This window comes from Narcine bancroftii, chromosome 5 (genome assembly GCF_036971445.1).
Source record: "Narcine bancroftii isolate sNarBan1 chromosome 5, sNarBan1.hap1, whole genome shotgun sequence".
In the NCBI taxonomy this organism is placed as follows: domain Eukaryota; kingdom Metazoa; phylum Chordata; class Chondrichthyes; order Torpediniformes; family Narcinidae; genus Narcine; species Narcine bancroftii.
The window spans coordinates 249,868,472-249,889,095 of NC_091473.1; the positions used below are offsets into that span (position 1 = coordinate 249,868,472).

Sequence of the window (20,624 nt, forward strand, 5' to 3'; positions counted from 1 at the left end):
ATGTTGATAGATTTTCACTGCAAATTTATTTCAGTAAATGTAGAACATTCCCGTTTATCCACCTTATCCTTCGTATGGGAATCACCACCAGGTGATGTGATTGAGGCAAAGAGATGTTTTTGAATGTTACATGATGCATACATAGTTTAAAGGAAATAGTAAAATATGATGTATGTTCTGGATTGATGACTGAAATTTACAATGAAGATAAAGATTTCTGATTGCAAAGGTTTATTATTTCTACGTTGGGATAACAAAGTGGACTTTTACCACACTCCCTTGGGCAGTGATTACTCAGAAGGTATTCGCACAATAAATCTGACTAGCCGCTGGGACAAGGGTCAGCTTCCGTGCCAAATCACTGGGAGGCCGTCAGAATCCTGATTCAAAATTAATTTTTTGAAGAAAATACACATACAGAGAATGATTTCCTTAACTGACACACAGAGTAAGTAATGGTATGGTGAGGAGTTATGCGTGAGGTGTGATGTGAATGATCAGGGTTCAATAAACGTTTCCCGAGCAATCGATCTGCATGCTGAGTTGGATCAGCCCTCAGTCACCTGATGAATAATTAAAGAGGAATTCACTAATGTGGGAAAGGTTGTTCTAACTTCTGTGGGCTTCTGCACATAACTCCCACCTGCTTAATGTTTGGCTGACCATTTGTCGTGATTTATGCCCAACTGGATTTTAAATCTATCTTTCTTCCTCCTTTCTGACCATCTCTGAGAGGAGATTTACACCAAGCGACCTTCCTTTTACACGGACAGGGCCCAGTTAATGCTTCAATCAATTATGAAAGTGTCTTTACAGGAGGCTATTTGACTTTCAAAATATTACAAAATATTGACTGCCTGTAGAATTTAAGAGTGATGACAAAAGATTTCAAGATTCAAGGTTCCTTTATTGTCAAGTAATTAAAAACAGTGCAATATTACACGGAACTTGCTTTCATTTGCCATAAGGCAGACAGATTCGCCATCGACAGAATTGCCTGAAGCACCTCTTACTGTAAGAGAAAGAGGAACTAAAGAGGGTCACCGAGTGGATTCCCTCCAGCGCTGCTGTAGCCCCCACAGCCACACAGACTCCGGCCCAAACCATCAGCAGCCCAAGCTCCGTCCAAACCTCCGACATGATCAGAAAACCTTCAACACCCTCTCACATCCCGGTTCCGATACCACCATCCTCTCACATCCGGTTCCAATCCCTGGTACCCCTTCAACCAGTCTCAAGCCAGTCTGCAGCAGTCCACTGCCCAGTGAGAATCCCTCGACCGCAGTCGCCAGCAGCCCGCAGCCTGCACGGGTTCCTTGCTGGCTGTGTGTTCTTCAGCCATAGAACAGGTCCGCTGCCGTGGTCACCATCCCATGGATCATCTGCTCCTTCTCAAATGGGGAGTGGTCTCCCCATTTTCCAGTCCCCTGCACCAGTCTTCTGCTTTCCTGGCGTCTGCAACTCCTGCTGCTGATCATAGGCGCTGCCATCTTGGGTGCAGAACCCCCGGTCGCAGAATGTTTAAATAAAACCACCATTTGGCTCCATTAACAGGCTGTTTAACGCTTGTAGGGAGCGAGCTGATGACAGTCGGACTGGGCAGTTAGACCCCGTGGGAGCACTATGTCTCCGCCTCATGCTCTCCGCAGGTCCGCGCTGCCATTACAGCAGCGCCGCCCCTTTCAATGTCAATGTGAGTTTATTGTCATACACGTAAGTACCATGTGCAGATGCTCCAAAGTTCTTACTTGCAGCCACACAGACACATATTTAACCATCTAAAATAGTAAAAATTTAAATAACCAGAAATGCCAGGGCAGAAAAATAAATAATAAATGTCAAAAAATTGACAAATAAATATTCACATTCACAGTTAGTCAGGAAAAGAAAGTAATGTTTCTGCCATGCAGATGAATCTACTGCTGGTCCCAGAATAGTTTAAGGTTCAGGGTTAAGAGAGAAAAGGTTCTTCAAAAACCTGATCGCTGTTGGTTATAAACTCTTCTTGAAGCTGGACCTGTGATCCTTCTGCCTGAAATGAGCAGTGAGAAGAGACTGTGAGCAGCCAACTTTGATTTGACCATTAAGGCTGAATGAAATAAAAAGTGATTTCTTCTTTCACGTGGTTACGGATTGCGGAGAAGTCTGCCCTGCAGGACACTGGACACTCAGTTACTGTGTATATTCCAGGCTAAGTTCAATTGATTTTTAATGCACTGGAGGAATTGGAGGCTATGGGACGAAGCAGAAAAATGGATGGCTCAAAATCTGCAACAAACTTAATGAATGGCAGAGCAAGCTGGAGCTTTCTCTAATTCTATTTGGATCCTCAAGTGGATTCAACGTGCGATAAAGTGGTAAGAGAGAATTTTCCCTGAGACTGTCTGGTCTCGTTCCAGAAAAAAAAAGGAATATTCTTTGCTTATTCATTGAAGAAGGGCTCAGGCCTGAAATGTTATCTTTATCTCCTATGCATGCTGCAAGACTGACTGAGTTTCTCCAGCATTTTGATGCATTTTAAACTGTAATCACAGCATTTGCAGACATTTGTGTTTCACTCTGGTCTCATTTCAGAACACTGTTATTGAGTCCTTAATATAGATTCAAGGTGAATGGAGCAAAAACCAGGCTCTTTTACACAAAGGAGGCTGTACTCCCTATAAACCTATCTATTAGGATGTTGCCATAGTTTAGTATTTGGGATGATTTGCCTCCCAATTGTCTGAGTCCTGTACTATTGTTCCACTTACAATAGTCTTTTCAATGAAGATTGAACCAGGTCCTGTTGTTTAGGTTCAGACCTGTTGATCTCAATATGACTTTTTTACACAGAGGGCGGTAGGAACAAGGTGCCAGAGGTGCCAAGGTGGTTGAGACAGTTACCAGCGAAACATTTAAGGAAGATTTGGAAGGTTACATGGAGAGAATGGGTTTAGAGGGATATGGGTCAAATCCAGGCAGGTGGGACTAGTGTGGGCCAGTTAAGCTGAAGGGCTTGTTTCCATGCTGTGTGACTCAAGGTGACATGTGCACCAGAGAGCTGATTTTTTTTTAAGTTTGAAAATAGCTCACCCATTGAGCAGCTTTGAAAACACAAGAATTGTCTTTCAAACAGATGTGATTTTGTTGCAGGGATTGGAGTTGGATTGATGGGATTCGGTGTGTTTTTCCTTCTATTTGGCATCATCTTGTATTTTGACAGAGTGCTCCTGGGATTCGGAAATGTGAGTATTGCACATGCATTACATGGGCAGGAAGCAAGGAATTGGTGGTTCACAAAAGAATGCCGAGAATAATCTCAAGGGCAGTGACAACGTTAAGGATATAAGAACATTAGAACAAGGAGCAGGAATTGTCCAATTGTCTCCCTGAGGTTGCTCCAATATTGAGCAAGATCATGGCTGATCCTGTCTTAGCCTCAACACTTTCTCTTCTGTGGCAGTTCCTGAGGTTTAAGAGTCCCACTCCAGGTTTCATGTTAGTAAATGCAAAGTCATCACTTCAGGGGAAAAAAAATCATGGATCAAATTATTAATTAAACAGTGTTTTTTATGGCACCCATGTGTCTGCCTAAGAGTTTTTTAAATGTCCCTATTGTATCAACCTCCACCACCATCCCTGACAATACATTCCAGGCACCCCCTACTCAGTGTAAAAATAAACACCCCTGTTAACTCCCCTAAACATTCCTTCCCTCATCTTGTTCAGATGTCCTCTAGTATTTGTTAGATTTGCCCCAGAAAAAAAAGTGTTGGCTCTCCACCCTATCTAAGCCTCTCATAATCTTGTAGATATCTATTAAATCACCTTTCACCATTCTTCGCTTCAAAGAGAAAAGCTGTAGCTCTATTAACCTTGCCTTATAACACAATCCAGGCAATATCCTGGTAAATCTCCTCTGCACCCTCTCCATAGCTTCCACATCCTTCCTGTAATGAGGTGACCAGAACCAAACACAATATTCCAACTGCAGTCTAACCAGAATTTTATGAAGCCTGGCTTCCCTTAGTGCTTGGCTTCTGACTGCCTTGGTGTACTGTGGTGCTCCTATATGGTGCTACCTGTTCAAACACTGGAGAAGAGAGAAAGGAAGTCACAGATCTTTCAGTGAGGATACTGCATGTAAGTTTGGAGGATCACCTCACGTTGTTTAGGACACAGCTAGATCTGAATTTACATAGTCCCTTCAAAATGCCTTTCAGTAACAGATCATTGGAATTCAATTTCCACAAAACCCAGAATTGTTTTTACTGGGAAATATATTGGGGATAAGACCAAAATATCTAAATATCAAGTTGAATTTGTTAAAATGCATTGGCAGTGACCAGAAAGTGTATTGTAGTTACTTGGAAGTCTAACTCCCATCTAGATATTGCTCACTGGAATGCAGAAATGCATCGCTGGGTTGTCCTTGAGAAAATTACTTACAACCTAACAAATAAGTATGACACATTTCTGGAAATATGGAGATCTCGGGTGTAAATCTTTAGTTGAGTTTCTTCTAGTCCTCGAGTCCACATTAACCTTCTCCAAAGAAGAAGACTAGTTAAATAATTAATTGAAATCCGTGGGCAGAAACCTTCCTTATTTTTCCACTCTATCTTTCTTTTTTCTTCTACAATTTTTTCAGAGTCTTTTGGTGGGTGGATGGAGTTGGAGGGTTTGGGTCACATCCATCATGCAGCAAAAATTTGTTTACTTAAGTATTCATATTTTTAAATTTTCTATTTGACTACATGTATAGTCTAAAAACAATTTAAATAAAATATTCACAAAAAATGTCTTTCAATAATCACTAAGCACATTGCAGACAATTACATAGTACAGTCTCTGTTAAATGGGTAGACAACTTGGTCAGCATGGACAAGTTGTGGTGAAGGGCCTATGTATATGTTGCAAAACTCTGTGATTCTCTTGTGCAGGAAAATCAACAGCCAGGCAACAGTTAGGGAGGCATAGTTAGTGCAACGTTACTACAGCGCCAGTGACTCGGGCTTGATCCAGAAGTGTCTGTAAGGAGTTTGTACATTCTCTCTGTATCTGTGTGGGTTTCCTCTGGGTGCTCCAGTTTCCTCCCACCTTGGAAAAATGTACAAAGTTTGTAGGATAATTGATGTATTTGGTGAGCATGTGATGGAACAGCCCGTTACCATGTTGTATGTCTAAAAGGAAGCATGTTAGAAGCATAACACCGTCACCACTAGTTGCTACTTTAAACAACTTAACCTCATCATTTTCTATGGATTCTTGGTGCGTGGTGCAAGTTTATTTCAAGACAAATTTGTCTGCATGTGTGGTTCCACCACCTCAACATCAAACTCTGACCTAGAAAGACTTGGTCCCTCCAATTGTTGTACCACTATAAAATGGCACTCGATGGTGTGCATCTCTTACTGAATTGACCCATTAAAGTGGATGAAGGAGGAGATGTCCAAGGAACTGCCCAACTCTTCAAAATGGTGCTCTGGAGCTCCTGGCATCCACTTGAGTGGGTAGACTGGGCCTTGGTTACAAAGCAGCTTAAAGATCGTATTTCTGACCATGAGAATGTTGTGCGCACATCTTGAGAGTGGATCTTGAAACCTAAAGACTGAGCCAAAGCTCGCCCATGAGGTCTCGGCTTAATCTGTTCATGTTGATAAGCAATGGTGAAGTCACTATAGTGCCCAGGGGAGGAGTGGGCTTCCTGAGAGGGGAGAGCAGGTTTGTGCTCTGTGGATTTGTCCCACTGTCCTGGTGTGAAGTGACCCTGCTGATCTAGTGCTCTGGTGGAGGACAGAATGTTGTAAATTTGTGAGACCTATCTACAAGCCAATCTGTCACCACCTCACAAACCCTAATCTGTCATTGAGCCCAGTTCCCTCCCACTGCTTCTAACTCTTTTGCTGGCTTCCTTAGATCTGTCCCCTTTAGCCATTAGAAAAAAATTCTCTCTTTTTTTAACCATCATTATTGGAACTGTACTCCATAGTAAACACTAACCTAGTTTTGTTGTCTACACAGTCACTGCCAAATCTGGTGGCCTTGCTCAGCATTTTCCTCTGGTTTCACATTCACTTACACTTCTCCTACCTGTCTGAGCATTGAGATGTTCCTTCAAAATCATTCATTCTCTTGTTCTCTCTCTCTCTCTCCTCTCTCTCTCTCTCTCTCTCTCTCTCTCTCTCTCTCTCTCTCACACACACACACATACACACACCCTTCACCCCTCAAATGTTTTCTCACTTTCCCAGTTATAGTAAAACAGCTTAGAACAGGCTCTTCAGCCCAACTAGTCCATGCTGACCAATATGGTGTTCTCAGTGAATGCCTTTTGCCTGCACTTGGTCCATAAGCCTCCAATCTACTTTTATCTGTCCAAATGCCTTTTGAACACTGATAAGATTCAAGATTCCTTTATTGTCATGTAATAGTACAGAACATGTAATATTACACCAAGTTGCCTTCTGCCTACCATAAGGCGGACATCAGTCATTGTGCTCACTTGTACAGTGTCATCTGGCAGCTCATTCCAGACACAGTCCACTCTCTGAGGGGAAAAAATCCTCTCAGATCCCTTCTCACCTTAAGCCTATGCTTTCTCATTCTTGAATAATCTTCCCTGGGACCCCTCATGAATTTGTAAACGTCAATAAAATCATCCTTCAGCCTCCTACACTCTTGTATCCAGCCTATCCAACCATTCTCAAGAACTCAGGCCCCACTGTCCCATCAACATCCTAGTGAATCTCCTCTGCACTTTTCCAATTTCCTTCCTGCAGATGGGCAACGAGAATGGCACACAATGCATTTGGCAGAGGAATTGTTCAGTCTGGAGGCAAGATTTGTTGTGGCAGTTTGTGGAAGAATATTTCATGTATTGTAGAGGAAGCTTCACATGTGCTAGGTCTGTTCTGGTAATGAATGATGGTCCATTTAGAGGAAGCTTCATTCTATCAGAACATATTATTTTTCTCTCTGGAGAACACAAACGTTACACCTTTGGTGGGGTCACATGAGGTCAATGATTTGCAGTAATACGTATTGGGTGACATCCAAAGTTGTCCTGATGATAGAGGCCAGGAGTAATTAACTCACTAAAAGGTGTTGGGCTTTTCTTAGAGAAAGTGATGGTGCAGTACCAGATGAACTTCACTCTGTAGATAACATGGGGTGTTCATGCATTGAGGTATCTGAGAGTCTTCTCTTCCATAGAGTATAAACAACATTTTCCTTATTCTAATATATCCTAATTTCAAAGTATCATCTTCCAAAATCATGTTACGATATTCCGAATTTCGATCTCTTTAATCCAATAAATCCATCTCTTTGACTGCTGCTTTATGTTGCTTTAATTCCTTGATAAAACAGATAAACATTTCATAATGATAAACAACAAAATATTTACTGCAAGATTATACAAAAGCTTAGAGATATTAGCTGAAAGAAATAGACAAACTTTAAAGAGAGGCATAAAAAATGTTTAAAGAGAAACACAATTCAAAGGAAAATCTCTTGTGCTCACACATCTCAACATCCTGAAAAATAATGAGTAAGACATTAGTCTGGGTGGATATTATGACATATTACATATGGTAATACTACAAACAATAGTCCTCTTAAAGAGATAGGCACAAAATTAACTAAGAGTTAAAAAACACAAGGTTTTAACCTTTACAAAGAGACTTCCTTCCTTTTGTCCTACAATTCCATGACTATATTTCTGTTAATTCCCTCCATATCCTCTTTAAAGTCTATCCATCCTTCCTCAGATCTTTCACCGCTGATGGTTGGTTTCCTTTCCTTTCTTGTCAGATCCTCTTCATCTTTGGCATTCCCTTCATCGCTGGGTTACAGAACACCTTCCGATTCTTCTACCAGAGGCAAAAGCTGAAAGGTTCGAGTTTCTTCCTGGGTGGGATCTTGCTGGTACTGCTCCGGTGGCCTGGAGTGGGCATGCTTTGTGAAAGCTATGGATTTTACCTGCTCTTCAAGTAAGTCTCACTTCTACTGGATGTGCTTGAGTTGTCCAAACCTATTAATGTCCCAGAATTCACTGTCACAGTAAGTTGAATGATCTCTCTCCCCTTACCCTGCTCCTTCCAGACCATAAAGCTGCAGGAAGTTGCAACCTTGACAGTCCATCACAGGCACCAACCTACCACCCACTGAAGATATCAATGTGAGACGCTGCCTCAAGGAGGCAGCCAACATCGTAAAGGACTCTTATCCCTGGTCACAACCTCTTCTCACTGCTACGTTCAGGCAGAAGGTACAGAGGCCTGAGGTTGGGCACCCCTAGCTTATACTTTCCAACAGCCATCAGGCTCCTAAATCTTCCTATACTACCCTAACTCTAACTTTGGTCTGCAATCACCAAAACATCTATTAGTACTTTTGAAACATCACAACTGCAATTGTGAATATTTATTTATTTATCTGCCTTTATATTTAGTAAGTAAGAATTTCAGTGCAGGATGTATATGGCAATAAACTTTCATATTCATGTTTATACCTGACCAGGACACACGAGGAAGAAGGAGCCCTGGAATTCCAAATGGCTGGAGGTTCCAGGATGAATCTAATCTTTAACGCTGTATTTCTGTTCTTTATTTTTCTCTTTCTTCATTTATTTTTCTTTCAACCCAGGTCATGTGTATTTGAAAACCTTTACTTTCTCTTTATTTCTGTGACTTTTTGAAATCCCTTTGGCACATTTAGCGTAGGAGCAACATGGCTAGCGCAACTCTGTTACAGCGCTGGTGATCGGGTCCGGGGTTCAAATCTTGCACTGCCTGCATGTTCTCCCTATGTCTTCACCAGTTTTCCTCAGGGACTCCAGTTTCCTCCCTCCTTTTAAAAATGTGCCGGGGTGTAGGTCAATTAGGTGTAACTGGGCGGCACAGGCTCACGGGCAGAAAGGGCCTGTTACCTGCTGTATGTCTAAATTTAAATTTAAGGAGATGGATATATATATATATATATATATATATACACACAAGTGCTCCACCGGCATATTCCAACTAAATCCAGACTAATTTTTTACTCAGATATTTGTGGATGTGATTGACCTAAATTTACAACTCGTGAGGCATATGGATTTTTCGTGAAGTTGCTTCGATTTGGCATTAATTTGATTTTTGACCCACATTAAGTCATTGGGACATATCAGGTAGAAGTTAATAAATTTCCCAATAAACCTCTATCATCTAAAAATCAATCACATGAATCATTGATGTTTCATTCAAATAGGTGCATCTCATGAGACATTTTTAGAATTTAATATATTTCAATGTTTATCCATCCTTTTATATTTTTCAATCTTTCTCCAATTTGTGCACATTTATTCCTTTATAATTTTTGCCCTCTATTTTTAAGACAAACAGGGAGGGTACGGAGGAGCACAAGGACCAACTCGAATTGTTGACTGATCATTTCTACCCATGGATTCTGCCTGACCTGCAGAATCCCTCCAGCTGCTCACTGTTTGCTCAGGGAATAGGGGGAGATGGGCTCTGTGCAAGCAGATGAGATTATTTTAGATTCGTGGCATGGTTGGCACAGACCTGGTGGTCCAAGGCTATGCTGTTCTCTTCTAGGTTCTACATCTCACTGCTTAAGGACCATCCACCTTCAGCAAGCTTTTCTTCTTAAAATATGGGGTCTTATTTTGGATATGCGAGTGTGATTTGGTAAAATTTCAACACTCCTGGGTATGGCGAGTTGGGCTGAAGGAGCAGTGAGGTGGATGGGATGAAAGCAAGGATGTTCACATCAAGAACAGTGTCATGATAAAGGAACTCTTCAATGTGCTCTTTCTGGCAAGTATTGGCTGCCTCTCTGTCCTAACCACCACAGTGATGCATATAAAGCAGTTTGCAATTTGTATAAAAGGCTGAAGAAAGGAGCGACATAAATGTAAGATCCCCCTTTCCTTCTTCTATGACCTTCTGATCTCTGGTTACTTTAATTGTGGTCAGAATATTCCCAGAAAAATGAGAATCACAAGCCTGTGCACAACTGGACATGTGCGAGAGAGCAGTGGACCTGCCCTTGTGGAACCCTGGACTAACAATTCCCCAGTACCTCAGTTCAAAACTCAGCTACGTGCAGTGAACTGGATTCACTGGTAGTGTGTTGTGCTGGTGGCTGGCTCCACCCCCATCTGCTCACAGGTAACCCTGGTTTCCCACCTAAACCCAGAACCCTTCCGAAGACTACTGTGAAATTCTACCCATAGTTAAAAGCTAATAAAAAAGTTTGACCTCCCTCCAGATTTGAGAGCTTTTATTCACACTACACTATGGAAGATTTTAATCAGGTTAGAATGAAATGAGAACATGGTATTGCAATCTTTTGCAGTGCTCATGTGTGGTCTAAAAACCCATCTGTTTACTAAATCACTGTCAATAAATAGTTTCTTCCTGCAGGCTGTGAGATTGATGAATAGTATTCAACAACGGTATCCTGTAAATCACCCCAAAACATATTTATATATTTATTTTAAATTCTATCTATCTATCTATCATATATCTGAATGTTTGTGTGATTATTAAATGCTGTATATTGTGTGTGTATGTGAGGGCTCTTGGTCTGGTGAAATGCAGTTTCATCTGGTTATATATGTAGAGACAGATGGTAATAAACAGGAACTTGAAGAAAGGGAACTTGGAATAGTTTGTATGTGACTCCAAGCTCTGAAATTATTCAGGCCAGTAGAGGATGGGAAATAAAATGGATCCATCTACCTGATGAAGGGCTCAGGCCTTAAACATTGGTGACATTTTGCTTCCCATGGATCAGAATCAAAATTTATTGTCATGAACAAATCATGAAATTCAATGCTGAATGACCTGCTGAGTTTCTCCAGCTCCTTTGTGTATTGCAATAAAATGGACCCTGCAAGTGATGGCCATCAGCTAAGAAAGAGAGGGAACCGTTCTTTTCAAATTCAGGAACAAATCAAAAACGTCACAAAATTAACTCAGTGTTTCACTGTTTTTCCAGGAGCACCCTGCCACTCATGACAGAGTTCATTGCCACTATTCCAGTTCCACGATTCATCTTTACATCTCTTGGATTCAACACGGTGAGATGTTTCTCAGATTTTCCCCTCCCCCATTTATTTCTTAAAAACCTACCTGGCTGTTTTCATAAATTTTGGAAATGGCTTCGGGTGAGATGTTGCCCTGGTTTCTTTTTTGTTGGAGCAGGATGTCGCCACCAAGGTTAGGATGTGGAGACACACACTCACCGGACTGCAGATGCTGGAATCTGAGGCGAAGCATAATCTGCTGGAGTAACTCAGCAGGTCAAGCAGCATCAGTGGGTGGGTGAGGGTGGTGGGGGGGGGGGGGGGGGGGGTAGGAGCCAAAACCTTTTATCAAGATTCCCCACAGCAGTCTCAATAAAGGATCTCAGCTTTCCATTCCTCCAGCAGATGGTGTTGAGCTCAAGGACAGCATATGTAGTCATTCCCACTTGGCCTTGATGAGGAACACAGTAATCCTTTTGGACAGAAAGTTGCAGTATTTAGACCCAAGGCCAATGAAGGAACAGCGAGATATTTCTTGGAGGGGAAACTTGGAGGGGAACCTGCAGATGGCAGTGTCCCAATCACCTACTGTCTTTCCTCATTTCTTTCTTTTTGAGATGACCACAGCTGAACACAATATTCTAAGTGGTGTCTCACCAGGGATTTGTAGAGTTGTGACATGACCTCTTGACTCTAGAATTCATTCCCCCAATTAATGAAGCCCAGCATCCCACAGTCCTTCTTAGCTATTCTATCAACCTGCATGGCAACCTTGAGAGATGTATGGATATGGATCCCAAGGTCCTTCTGTTCTTCCATGCTGCTAAGTATTCAACTATTACCTTGTGCTCAGCCTTCAGGTTTGACCTTCCAAAATCCATGACACACTTATCCAGATTGAATTTCATTTGTCACTTTTCTGCTCAAATCTGCCTACTGTCTCTATCCTTTTGTGACATATGATAACCTTCAACACTATCGACAACTCTTCCAACCTTTGTATCATCTGCAAACTCACTAACCTAACATTTCCACTTCTTCATCTTTATGAAAACTTTACAAGTCTTGATAGTGAATCTCTTGTGGTGCAGAATTTCCAATCAATTGTGCCGAATGCATTTTTTGTGAAATTCTCATGCCAACAATCTCTCAATCACATCCTATTTTTCAACACCAGCTGATGTCCCAGAGGAGGTAAAATCATTAAAGATGGCTGAAAAGTCAATGGAAGTTTTTCAAAAATGGCAAATAAATATCAAATAATTTTGAATTCAGGTTTTATAACTTTTTAACGTTTACACCATTCTATTTGAAAGCCCAATTACACCAAATGCGTTTAATGAATACACTTTTTTTTCCTTAGGAAACCTGATCTTTTTGGGTTTGAAAATCTTTTCTGATGTTAGGAGATTATAGACCGTTTTTCAGGACAAAACGGATCATTTCTCTTGATTGCATTGCAGACAATTGCCAATCGTATAATTTGTGATGGTATCTGGAGAATGAACACCAACTGGGATTTTTCCATTAATTTAAGCAGACATGAAGATCCAGAAATCTCTTTTAGCCCCCACAGACTAAAGGACATTGTGGCATTGCTGTCATTTCTCTCATTAAATCTCAGCTGTTGCCCAAAACTATGCTTTCCTGTCTACAAGACTTTCTGAATGTCCAGTATGTTTCTCTCTGTGAATTGATGTGTTCTTTGGCTCATCTCTGCTGAAGTAACTGCTTCCCATGTAGCCAAATCATAGTTACACTGAATGCAAGTCATACTAAATCACGATAAAACATGAATTGGACCACAGCTGTTGTAGTCAGTACAGTCTGGTCACCCCTGTGACTGGAAGGATTTGACAATACTCGAGAGTGTAAAGCAAGCTAGGGAAATTTATGAACATGCTACCAAAGTTGTTGAGTTATAGTTATGAAGAGAGACTGTCGGGTCTGGGCTTATCAATGGACAAGAAAGATACAGAGGAGCTTTAATTACAATATATAAGATTATAACAGGTGTAGACAGGATAAACATCTATTTCCTTTAGGTCAGTAACGAGGAGGCATCGATTTAAGTTGGGAGTGACACACAAAAGACTACAGATGCTGTGATTATAGTAAAGTCACAGAAATGCTGGAGGAACTCACCCAGTCTCACAGCATCCTTAGGAGGCAAAGATATATTACCAACACTTCGAACCTGAAACGTCGGTAATAAATCTTTACCTCCTATGGAAAATCTGTGACTGGCTGAGTTCTTCCACCATTTCTATATATTTATGTTAATTGTTCAAAGACTCATTAAAGTGCATTACAATTCAGGGAACTGGCCAAAATGATGCAAAAGTAAATAAGGATTGACAGTTCTCCAACTTTTAGAGTTAAAATCTGTTTGCAGTAAATAAACATGTTCTTGTTCACTGGGTAACATTCTTTAGTTTTCTCTCCAGAAACATTAACCTTTAGTCCAAAGGTGCATTGGTATTAATATTCATTTTTAAATTACTCCCACAAAATGTTTCAGGATATTGAAAAAGGAGACAAGCAATTATTGTAAACTACGGCATCAGCTGTTAAATAAAATATGAACAATAAATCCTGATTCCTGACTTCAGGAACTGAAAGAAAAAGGTAGCAGCATTAGTTGGCACACAGCCTCTTTATCTCCCAGAGTGGAGAGAGCCGCATGGTTATCACAACACTCTTACAGGCCAGCATCCGGGGTATAAATGTTTGAATGTTCTTCCTGTGTCTGCATGGGTTTCATCTGGTTTCATCCCCACCCTTCAAAAACTTACTGGGAGCTAGACGTTAATTGGGCGGCACAGGCTCATGAGCCAGAATGGCCTGTTACCGTGCTGTATGTCTAAATTTAAACATTTTAATTCAAATGTCACTCACGTCTCTCAAAGTAGATGAGTAGCTGCTTCTCACTCCCATCATACCTCCCAGCTCTACAACTCACCCTCCCTGCCTCACCATTACCACCACAGATGTGAAAATCATGGATGTTGATAGTACAGACAGAGGCCATTTAAGACATTGACTCTGGGCCGGTACTGGCCGAAGGACTTGCTCTCATGGCCTGACTCTCAAGGACTCAAGAAAATAGGAGCAGGAGTCGGCTCTGGGTTGCTCAAACCTGTCCCTCCAATCAGTTGGATCACGGCTGACCTATGTTGGCCTCTTCTGTGCCAGTTTCCCCATAACACTCAGATCCTAAATCTTTCAAAGATTCATCTACCTTAAATTCATCTGAATATCTGATGTCCACCACCATTGGGCACAGAGAATTTCAGAGATTCTCTATCCCTGAGTGAAGAAGTTTCTTGGCACTTCACATTTAAGTGATTGGCCCTTATTTTGTTGTAATGTTCCCTCGTTCACAACTCTATCACTGGGTTAAAAAAAATCTCAACATCTACCTTGTCTAGACACTGTAGCATCTTACACATATGAACCCTCACTCTCCTAAACGCTTGAGAAACTGTCTGGTCTCTCTAGATAGAACAACCCTCTCATCCCAGGAATAAGCAAGGTGAATCTCATTTAGACTGCCTCCAATACCACTGTATCTGCTTTTTTAAAAAAAAATCTGGGACCAAAACTGCATCATGGTTTTCCGGGTGAAACTCCATCAGCACCCTGAACAACTTCAACAAAACCTCCAATCCCTTCACAATAAATGCCAACATCCATTTATTATCTTAAGAAATTGCTGGATCCTTTGGGAGTTGTTGCATGACAATATCCAGATCATTCTGAACTTCCCTCATCTACAGTCACTCTCCACCTTTTCATTTCCCTTACTGAAGAGTCTAACTGCCCACATTGAACTTCATTTGTCTGACACTCTGTCTATGTTACTGAATTGCAATGCACACATCATACCTGTACATTACATCTACAGGTTCTGCTCTATCAACCTTCCATGTCGCAAAGAGCCATAGAACATTACAGCACAGAAACAGGGCCTTCAGCCCTTATAGTCCTGGCCTATTATTCTGCCGAGACTCTCTGCACCCAGTCCATAACCCTCCATACCTGTCCCATCCATGTACCTGTCCTACGTGCATTTACTCTATCTATACCCCTCACATCCTCCAGATCCATGGTTTGCAGCTCCACCAAGGCAAGTAAGAAATAAAAGAAATACATCCACTAATGTTGATCATCATGGAGTCATGACTGAAAATAGTTCTTTTGGTGCAAACCTTCCCTGCTGACCAAGGTGCCATCCTCAGGTGGACCCACATGCCTGTGCCTGTCCCAGATCCCTCTCAATGTTTCCAATCCAAATGCCTTTTAAATGTTGAAATGGTCCATTGCATCACATTCTCCATCATGGGGTCTGAACTGAGACAACACTGAGGCAATGGTAAAAACACAAGCCCGAAACATTGGTGATGTATCTTTATCTTTGCTCTATAAAGTACACTGTTTGAACTGCTGAGTTTTTCCATTGTGTTTTTACTTAGACCACGGTGTCCGCAGACTTGCGTGTTTTACGACTGAGGGAATGGTACACTGCTTCAGTTCTCATGATTTTAGTGAGCTGTGTATGGTTTAAAGAAAGGAAACTCTCCATTAGAACTCATGATGATACAAAGCAAATTAGTTTTGCCCCTGAATCTTCCAATAGCTCTCAACATCCTCACCAGAGTTCCAGGTAACTTTGTGGGTGATCCAACAATCTTGCTTCAGGAAATGGTGTCTAATAATCTTAGAGTTGTAAAATCATAAGCGCTGGACCAACCCTTTGGCCAACTGCGTTTGGAATCTTCACTCTGCTGAGTAAATGAAGCAGCCAATGCACACACATCATGGTCCAACCAGAAGCAAAGTGATAAATGATAGAAGGATGGATTTAATTAAGTTGGTTAATGGATAGCTAATGACCAGAAATCCCCCTTTCTTTTTCAGAAGGATTGAGGTATAATTAACATGCAGCAGTGGATGGGTTCTTGGCATAACTCTAAATCAAAGAGTGATTCTCAGCATACCAATCTCTTGTTCCTTACAAGAAGCTTGACTGGTAGTCTTTGTGTTCGTCAGGAGGCCTTTTAAGAGTGAGAGAATCAGTAATCCAAAATGAACCTCAGTGTTGTATCCAATCCTTCCTTCTTCTGATCATTGTCTCTCCATCCAAGTACAAGGATGTTTTTCAATTCACAGGGAGAACCTAAATCAAAAAAATTCTTAATTAAGCCTTGAATTGACAATGTGAAGTGATCTACCAGTGCAGAATGGGCATACATAACTCTTTCTTCTTTATATCTCCAAAATAAAGAGCAAACACAATAGCCACCTCAAAATCGGAGCCAATTCTTGCTACTACCATCAGGAAAGAGGTCTAGGTGCCACAGGACTCTCACCAGCAGACTCAGAAACAGCTGCTACCCCTCCACCATCAGATTCCTCAAAAATAAATCCAATTATGGACTTCTTGAAGGACTCTTACTTTTGCACTTTATTGATGATTTTTCTCTGTATTGCACCGTCAGTTGGTTTACATTTCTTTATTTGTTTAAGTGTGCACATTGTGTTCGGTTTTTTGTTGCACTACCAATAAATGGTCATCCTGCCTCCCCCTCCAGGAAAAGGAATCTCAGTGCGATGTCATGCATGTACTCTAACAATATATCTGAATCTGAAGGAAAGAGGCAATTGCTTAAACAGAAGAATCTAATTAAGGTGACGTTCTTCTCACATCTCACTGTTTTCCGTTTCCAGGTGTCTCAGAGATTTAGGGACAGAAACTCTAAGGTGTGACGACAAACCAAGGAAGCATGATGTCAAATCAGCAATTAAAGAAAAACTTCCATGAGTTATAAAAAATAGCTTTGCCACCCAATATGCACCTAGGCCCCTATTGTCTAGGAAGTGGACATTGATCCTGTCGATCCATCGACGTTTCAGGAAAAGTTGTGAGCTTCAATAGTCTAATCAGTGACTTCACTCTTATTTCCTATTGCACAAAATTCATTCCTCACTGGAAGCCAGAATTTAAAACTTCTTGTCCTTCAGTTCAGTCCTCTCTCTGGACTTGCAACTCTCCCTACCACTGTAATTCCTGCTGCTTTTGAAGCCTCCAAGATTTCTGAGCACCTCCAGTTGCATCCTCTCATGATATTTTCATCACCTCACCATTAACTGAGCCCTCAGTACTGAGTACTGAGTTCTAATCTTTGAAATTCCCTCCATAAATCACCCCTTTTAAGATGGTTATAAAAATCAACCTCTCTTACACAGCATCTACTTCTCTAGATTTTGCCTTCTCTTCATTGTCAAGTTCTGTTTGATAATCGTTGTCACAAATCGGTCATTCTCAGCTCACTCCCTTTAATATAACAGTTGTACACCTATACTCCTGCACTGGACACCTGGACTCTCTTCAAGTGAAACACGAAATTCTGCAGACGCTGTGATTGTAGTAAATTGTAGATTGTAGGGTAGGATGGTTGTCGTAGCAGTTAGCACAACGTCTTTAAAGCACCCGCAATCAGGACTGGGGTTTGAATCCTGTGCTGTCTGTCAGGAGTTTGTACGTTCTTCCTGTGTCTGCATGGGTTTTCAATGGGGGCTACCAGGGGTGAAAATTTAAATTTAGACACAAAGAAAATGCTGGTGGAACTCAGCAGATCTCACAGTGTCCATATGAGATAAAGATAAACAACTAACATTTCAGGCCTGAACCCTTCTTCAACCTTAACGAAGAGCTCAGGCCCGAAACATCGGTAATATATCTTTACCTCCTAAGGATGGTGCGAGACTGGCTGAGTTCCTCCAGCATTTTCTATGTTTTTCTGGTACTCTCTTCATTCCATTAACATTTGACCAAATCATTTTTAATATTTCTCCAGTATCTCTTCATCACTTTTCAAAACAAAATGACCAGAGTTAGGTCCCAAGGAAGATTCCTTCTACAAATACATTTTCTTTACATATAGAGAAAAATAGGGGCAAAAAATAGGCCATTCAGCCCTATTCAATATGATCAAGGCTGATTGTCCAGATTTAGAAGAGATATGGGAGATGGGAGATGGTGAAATCCAGAGCAAGAAAACAAACGGCTGGGAGAACTCATTGGGTCAGGTGGCATTCTGTGGAGGCAGAGGGAGAGTCAATGTTTTGTGTCAAGAGACTGCATGGGGTCTGAGAGATGGCCAACAGTAAGGGGTGGAATGCTGGCAAAAGGTGAAACCGAATGTGGAGGGAGGTGATGGACAGATAGAGCCAGGTGTGGAAGGGACAGGGATGGAGTTGGGAGGTTACGGCTGGTTGGAGTTAGGTAGAGACAGATAAGGTGAGAGAAAAATGGTGCAGGTGGAGCCAGTTTGGGAAGGGGAAGCTGGAGACAGAGGCTGGAGGGTGATACGTGGAGATACAAGGCTACTGATGCTGGAATTCGATGTAAGAACAGGGAAAAGTGGAACCAAATAAGGGAGGAATAATGGGCAGATGGAACTAGTAGACGGATGGGATGGGAGACTCAGTCAGTATGTGGGTAACAGATAGATGGAACCATGTTGGGGGAGGGAAATTAAACTGGGGACAGGGGTGGATTCAATGTTCACACCATTAGACTATAAACCCACATGCAACATGAGGTCCTGTTTCTCAAGTTTGGCCTCACCTGGCAGTGGAGGAAGTCAAGGACAGTGTACCCTATTCCAGCTATCTCCCCATACCCCTAGATACCTCTATCCACTCGGAAAATATCCATCGCATTCTTAAACATACTTTGGCAGACTTCTTAAACAGCTTTGGCTGCTTCCTATTGAAGAGAATTCCACAGATTCAGCAGAAGAAATTCTCCTCATCACAATCTTTACTTGTTTATCCCTGATCCTTAAATACAGGAATCATCCAGAAACCCATCCACCCTGTCCTGAACATATTCAATGACTGAGCATTCACAATCCACTGTGGCAGAGAAACTCAGACAGAGTGAAGAATATTTTCATCTCTGTCACAAGTGCATCTCCAACTTTGGCTTGTTCTACATGTTCCATCTGGGGAAATATTTCCCTGACATCTCCCCTACATGAACTTCATTTGCCTTTATGAGGTGACCTCTCAGTTGGCTAAACTTTGGAGAATGCTGGGTCACTCTCGTGAATTCCACCCTTTCAATTTATCTCCTAATTTTGGAAAATCAGTATGGTAAACCTTTGTTCCATTTGCACAGAACTGTATCATATTTTTCTTGAGGTAAGGACCAGTTTTGAAACAACAGGAAAAAGAATAAAATTAACCTGAGAGAAAATAAGGCCATGTGTTGAGTATTATTCACAGGCTGTCTGTCTTAAGATTGAATGTTGATAGATTACCATCTACATCTCAGAGGTATCAGGAATGGCTTATTATCAGGATAATTTCTTTAAGGAAAGATGTCAGACATTGCAGAGTGGATGAATTCTACAGGTACAGAGATGAAGTGAGAAGGTAGGATTTGGGTTGATTGGTGGTGGGTGAGTCAGAATTTCAAGATCCTCCCACCTGAAAGCTGGAGGACCGGCAGTTCTGACTCAAGGATGCTCGCTTTAATGAAACAATGGGGAGGACTTCTAATGCTGGTGATGTGCACAGTGGATTGTATAAGAGATGCAAGCAGGGAATTGAAATGAATTTCAAAACCAGAAACTCTGGATGCGTGAAACTGAGAGAGGAAATCAGTGAGTAGGATCTCTTGGCTTTATCAGGTAAAGTAACTTCAGTGCACAACTTTGCAGCCCCGTCAGGAGAACTGAAGCTCCCACAGGGATTTTGCAAAGGAGCAACAAAAACCTCAGGTAGGTGTTTCAGATCATTCTTCTTTATAGATGGTTTTTTCTTTCACCATGTTGATGTGGACCTACTGCACCCGTAAATTATTTCTTGTCTACACTCTCAGTAGGGAGATTACATATTAAAGATCTCTGCATTTTGTTGGGGCATCTCTACAAGGAATTTGAATAGGTAATTGTGGCAGAGAATAATGAAACACTGGTATAGATGCAAAGAAATACCTGCAGTGTTGAATTCTCTGAATCATTTGAAGTTCTGTGCGAGAGGGTGATGAATATCTGGAATTCTCTACCTCCTTGAGTAGTTGTGGTTAGATCACTGGGGCTACTTAAAGAAGAGGTAGGAATCAAAGATCAGGGAATGATGCCGATCTGGTGTAGGAAATGAGATGTGGGCACATTGACTTATCACCACTGTACTCCATCTGCCAAAGCCTTGCCCACACACAACCTATCCATATTTCTCTGTATGCTTTTGCATATGCTGCCCAGTTTGATTTTCCACCAAATTTAGTGTCATCTGCCAATTGAGATACACTTGGTTCTCGCTTCCAAATTGTTAATAATTGTGGGCCAATTAATGATTCTTTCTCTCTCTGTCTTACACTCTCTCTATCTCTCCATCTCTTTCCCTCTCATTTCTCTCTCATTCTATCCTATCTCATCTATCTCTCTCATCTCCCCCTCTTCTCTCATCTATCTCTCTCCCTCTTTCTCTCATCTCAGTATTACAATCTTTCTTTTCATTTTAAGTCAAACTGATAATTATCCCTCTAAATTCCATTCAAAATCAATACTGGCATCAGTCCTTACTCACCATCTCC

The 20,624-nt window shown here is 41.4% G+C and overlaps 1 protein-coding gene across 3 annotated transcripts; it reads left to right on the plus strand.

Annotated features, from left to right (window-relative positions):
- The first annotated feature begins 312 nt into the window (after positions 1-312).
- Positions 313-19,283, plus strand: LOC138765169 (vesicle transport protein GOT1A-like). Of its 3 annotated transcripts, XM_069942043.1 has the most exons (6): positions 313-448; positions 2,191-2,357; positions 3,133-3,224; positions 7,795-7,973; positions 10,987-11,068; positions 16,302-16,692. In XM_069942043.1, exons 3-6 carry the CDS (start codon positions 3,150-3,152, stop codon positions 16,581-16,583), a joined length of 618 nt encoding a protein of 205 aa, XP_069798144.1. In that variant the 5' UTR covers positions 313-448; positions 2,191-2,357; positions 3,133-3,149; the 3' UTR covers positions 16,584-16,692. The 3 variants fall into 3 exon arrangements, with proteins under 3 accessions (XP_069798144.1, XP_069798145.1, XP_069798143.1); XM_069942044.1 differs by lacking the exons at positions 2,191-2,357; positions 16,302-16,692 and adding an exon at positions 16,745-19,283; XM_069942042.1 differs by lacking the exon at positions 2,191-2,357 and having other exon boundaries at positions 16,302-16,684.
- The last annotated feature ends 1,341 nt before the right edge of the window (positions 19,284-20,624 follow it).

Bases quoted from the DNA above. Each gene is read 5' to 3' on its own strand.
- LOC138765169 (XM_069942042.1), top strand. From the start codon at position 424: ATGATTTCCTTAACTGACACACAGA. The intron at 449-3,132 runs GTAAGTAATGGT...ATTTTGTTGCAG, and splicing joins TTCCTTAACTGACACACAGA to GGATTGGAGTTGGATTGATG. The intron at 11,069-16,301 runs GTGAGATGTTTC...TCCAAAATAAAG, and splicing joins CATCTCTTGGATTCAACACG to AGCAAACACAATAGCCACCT.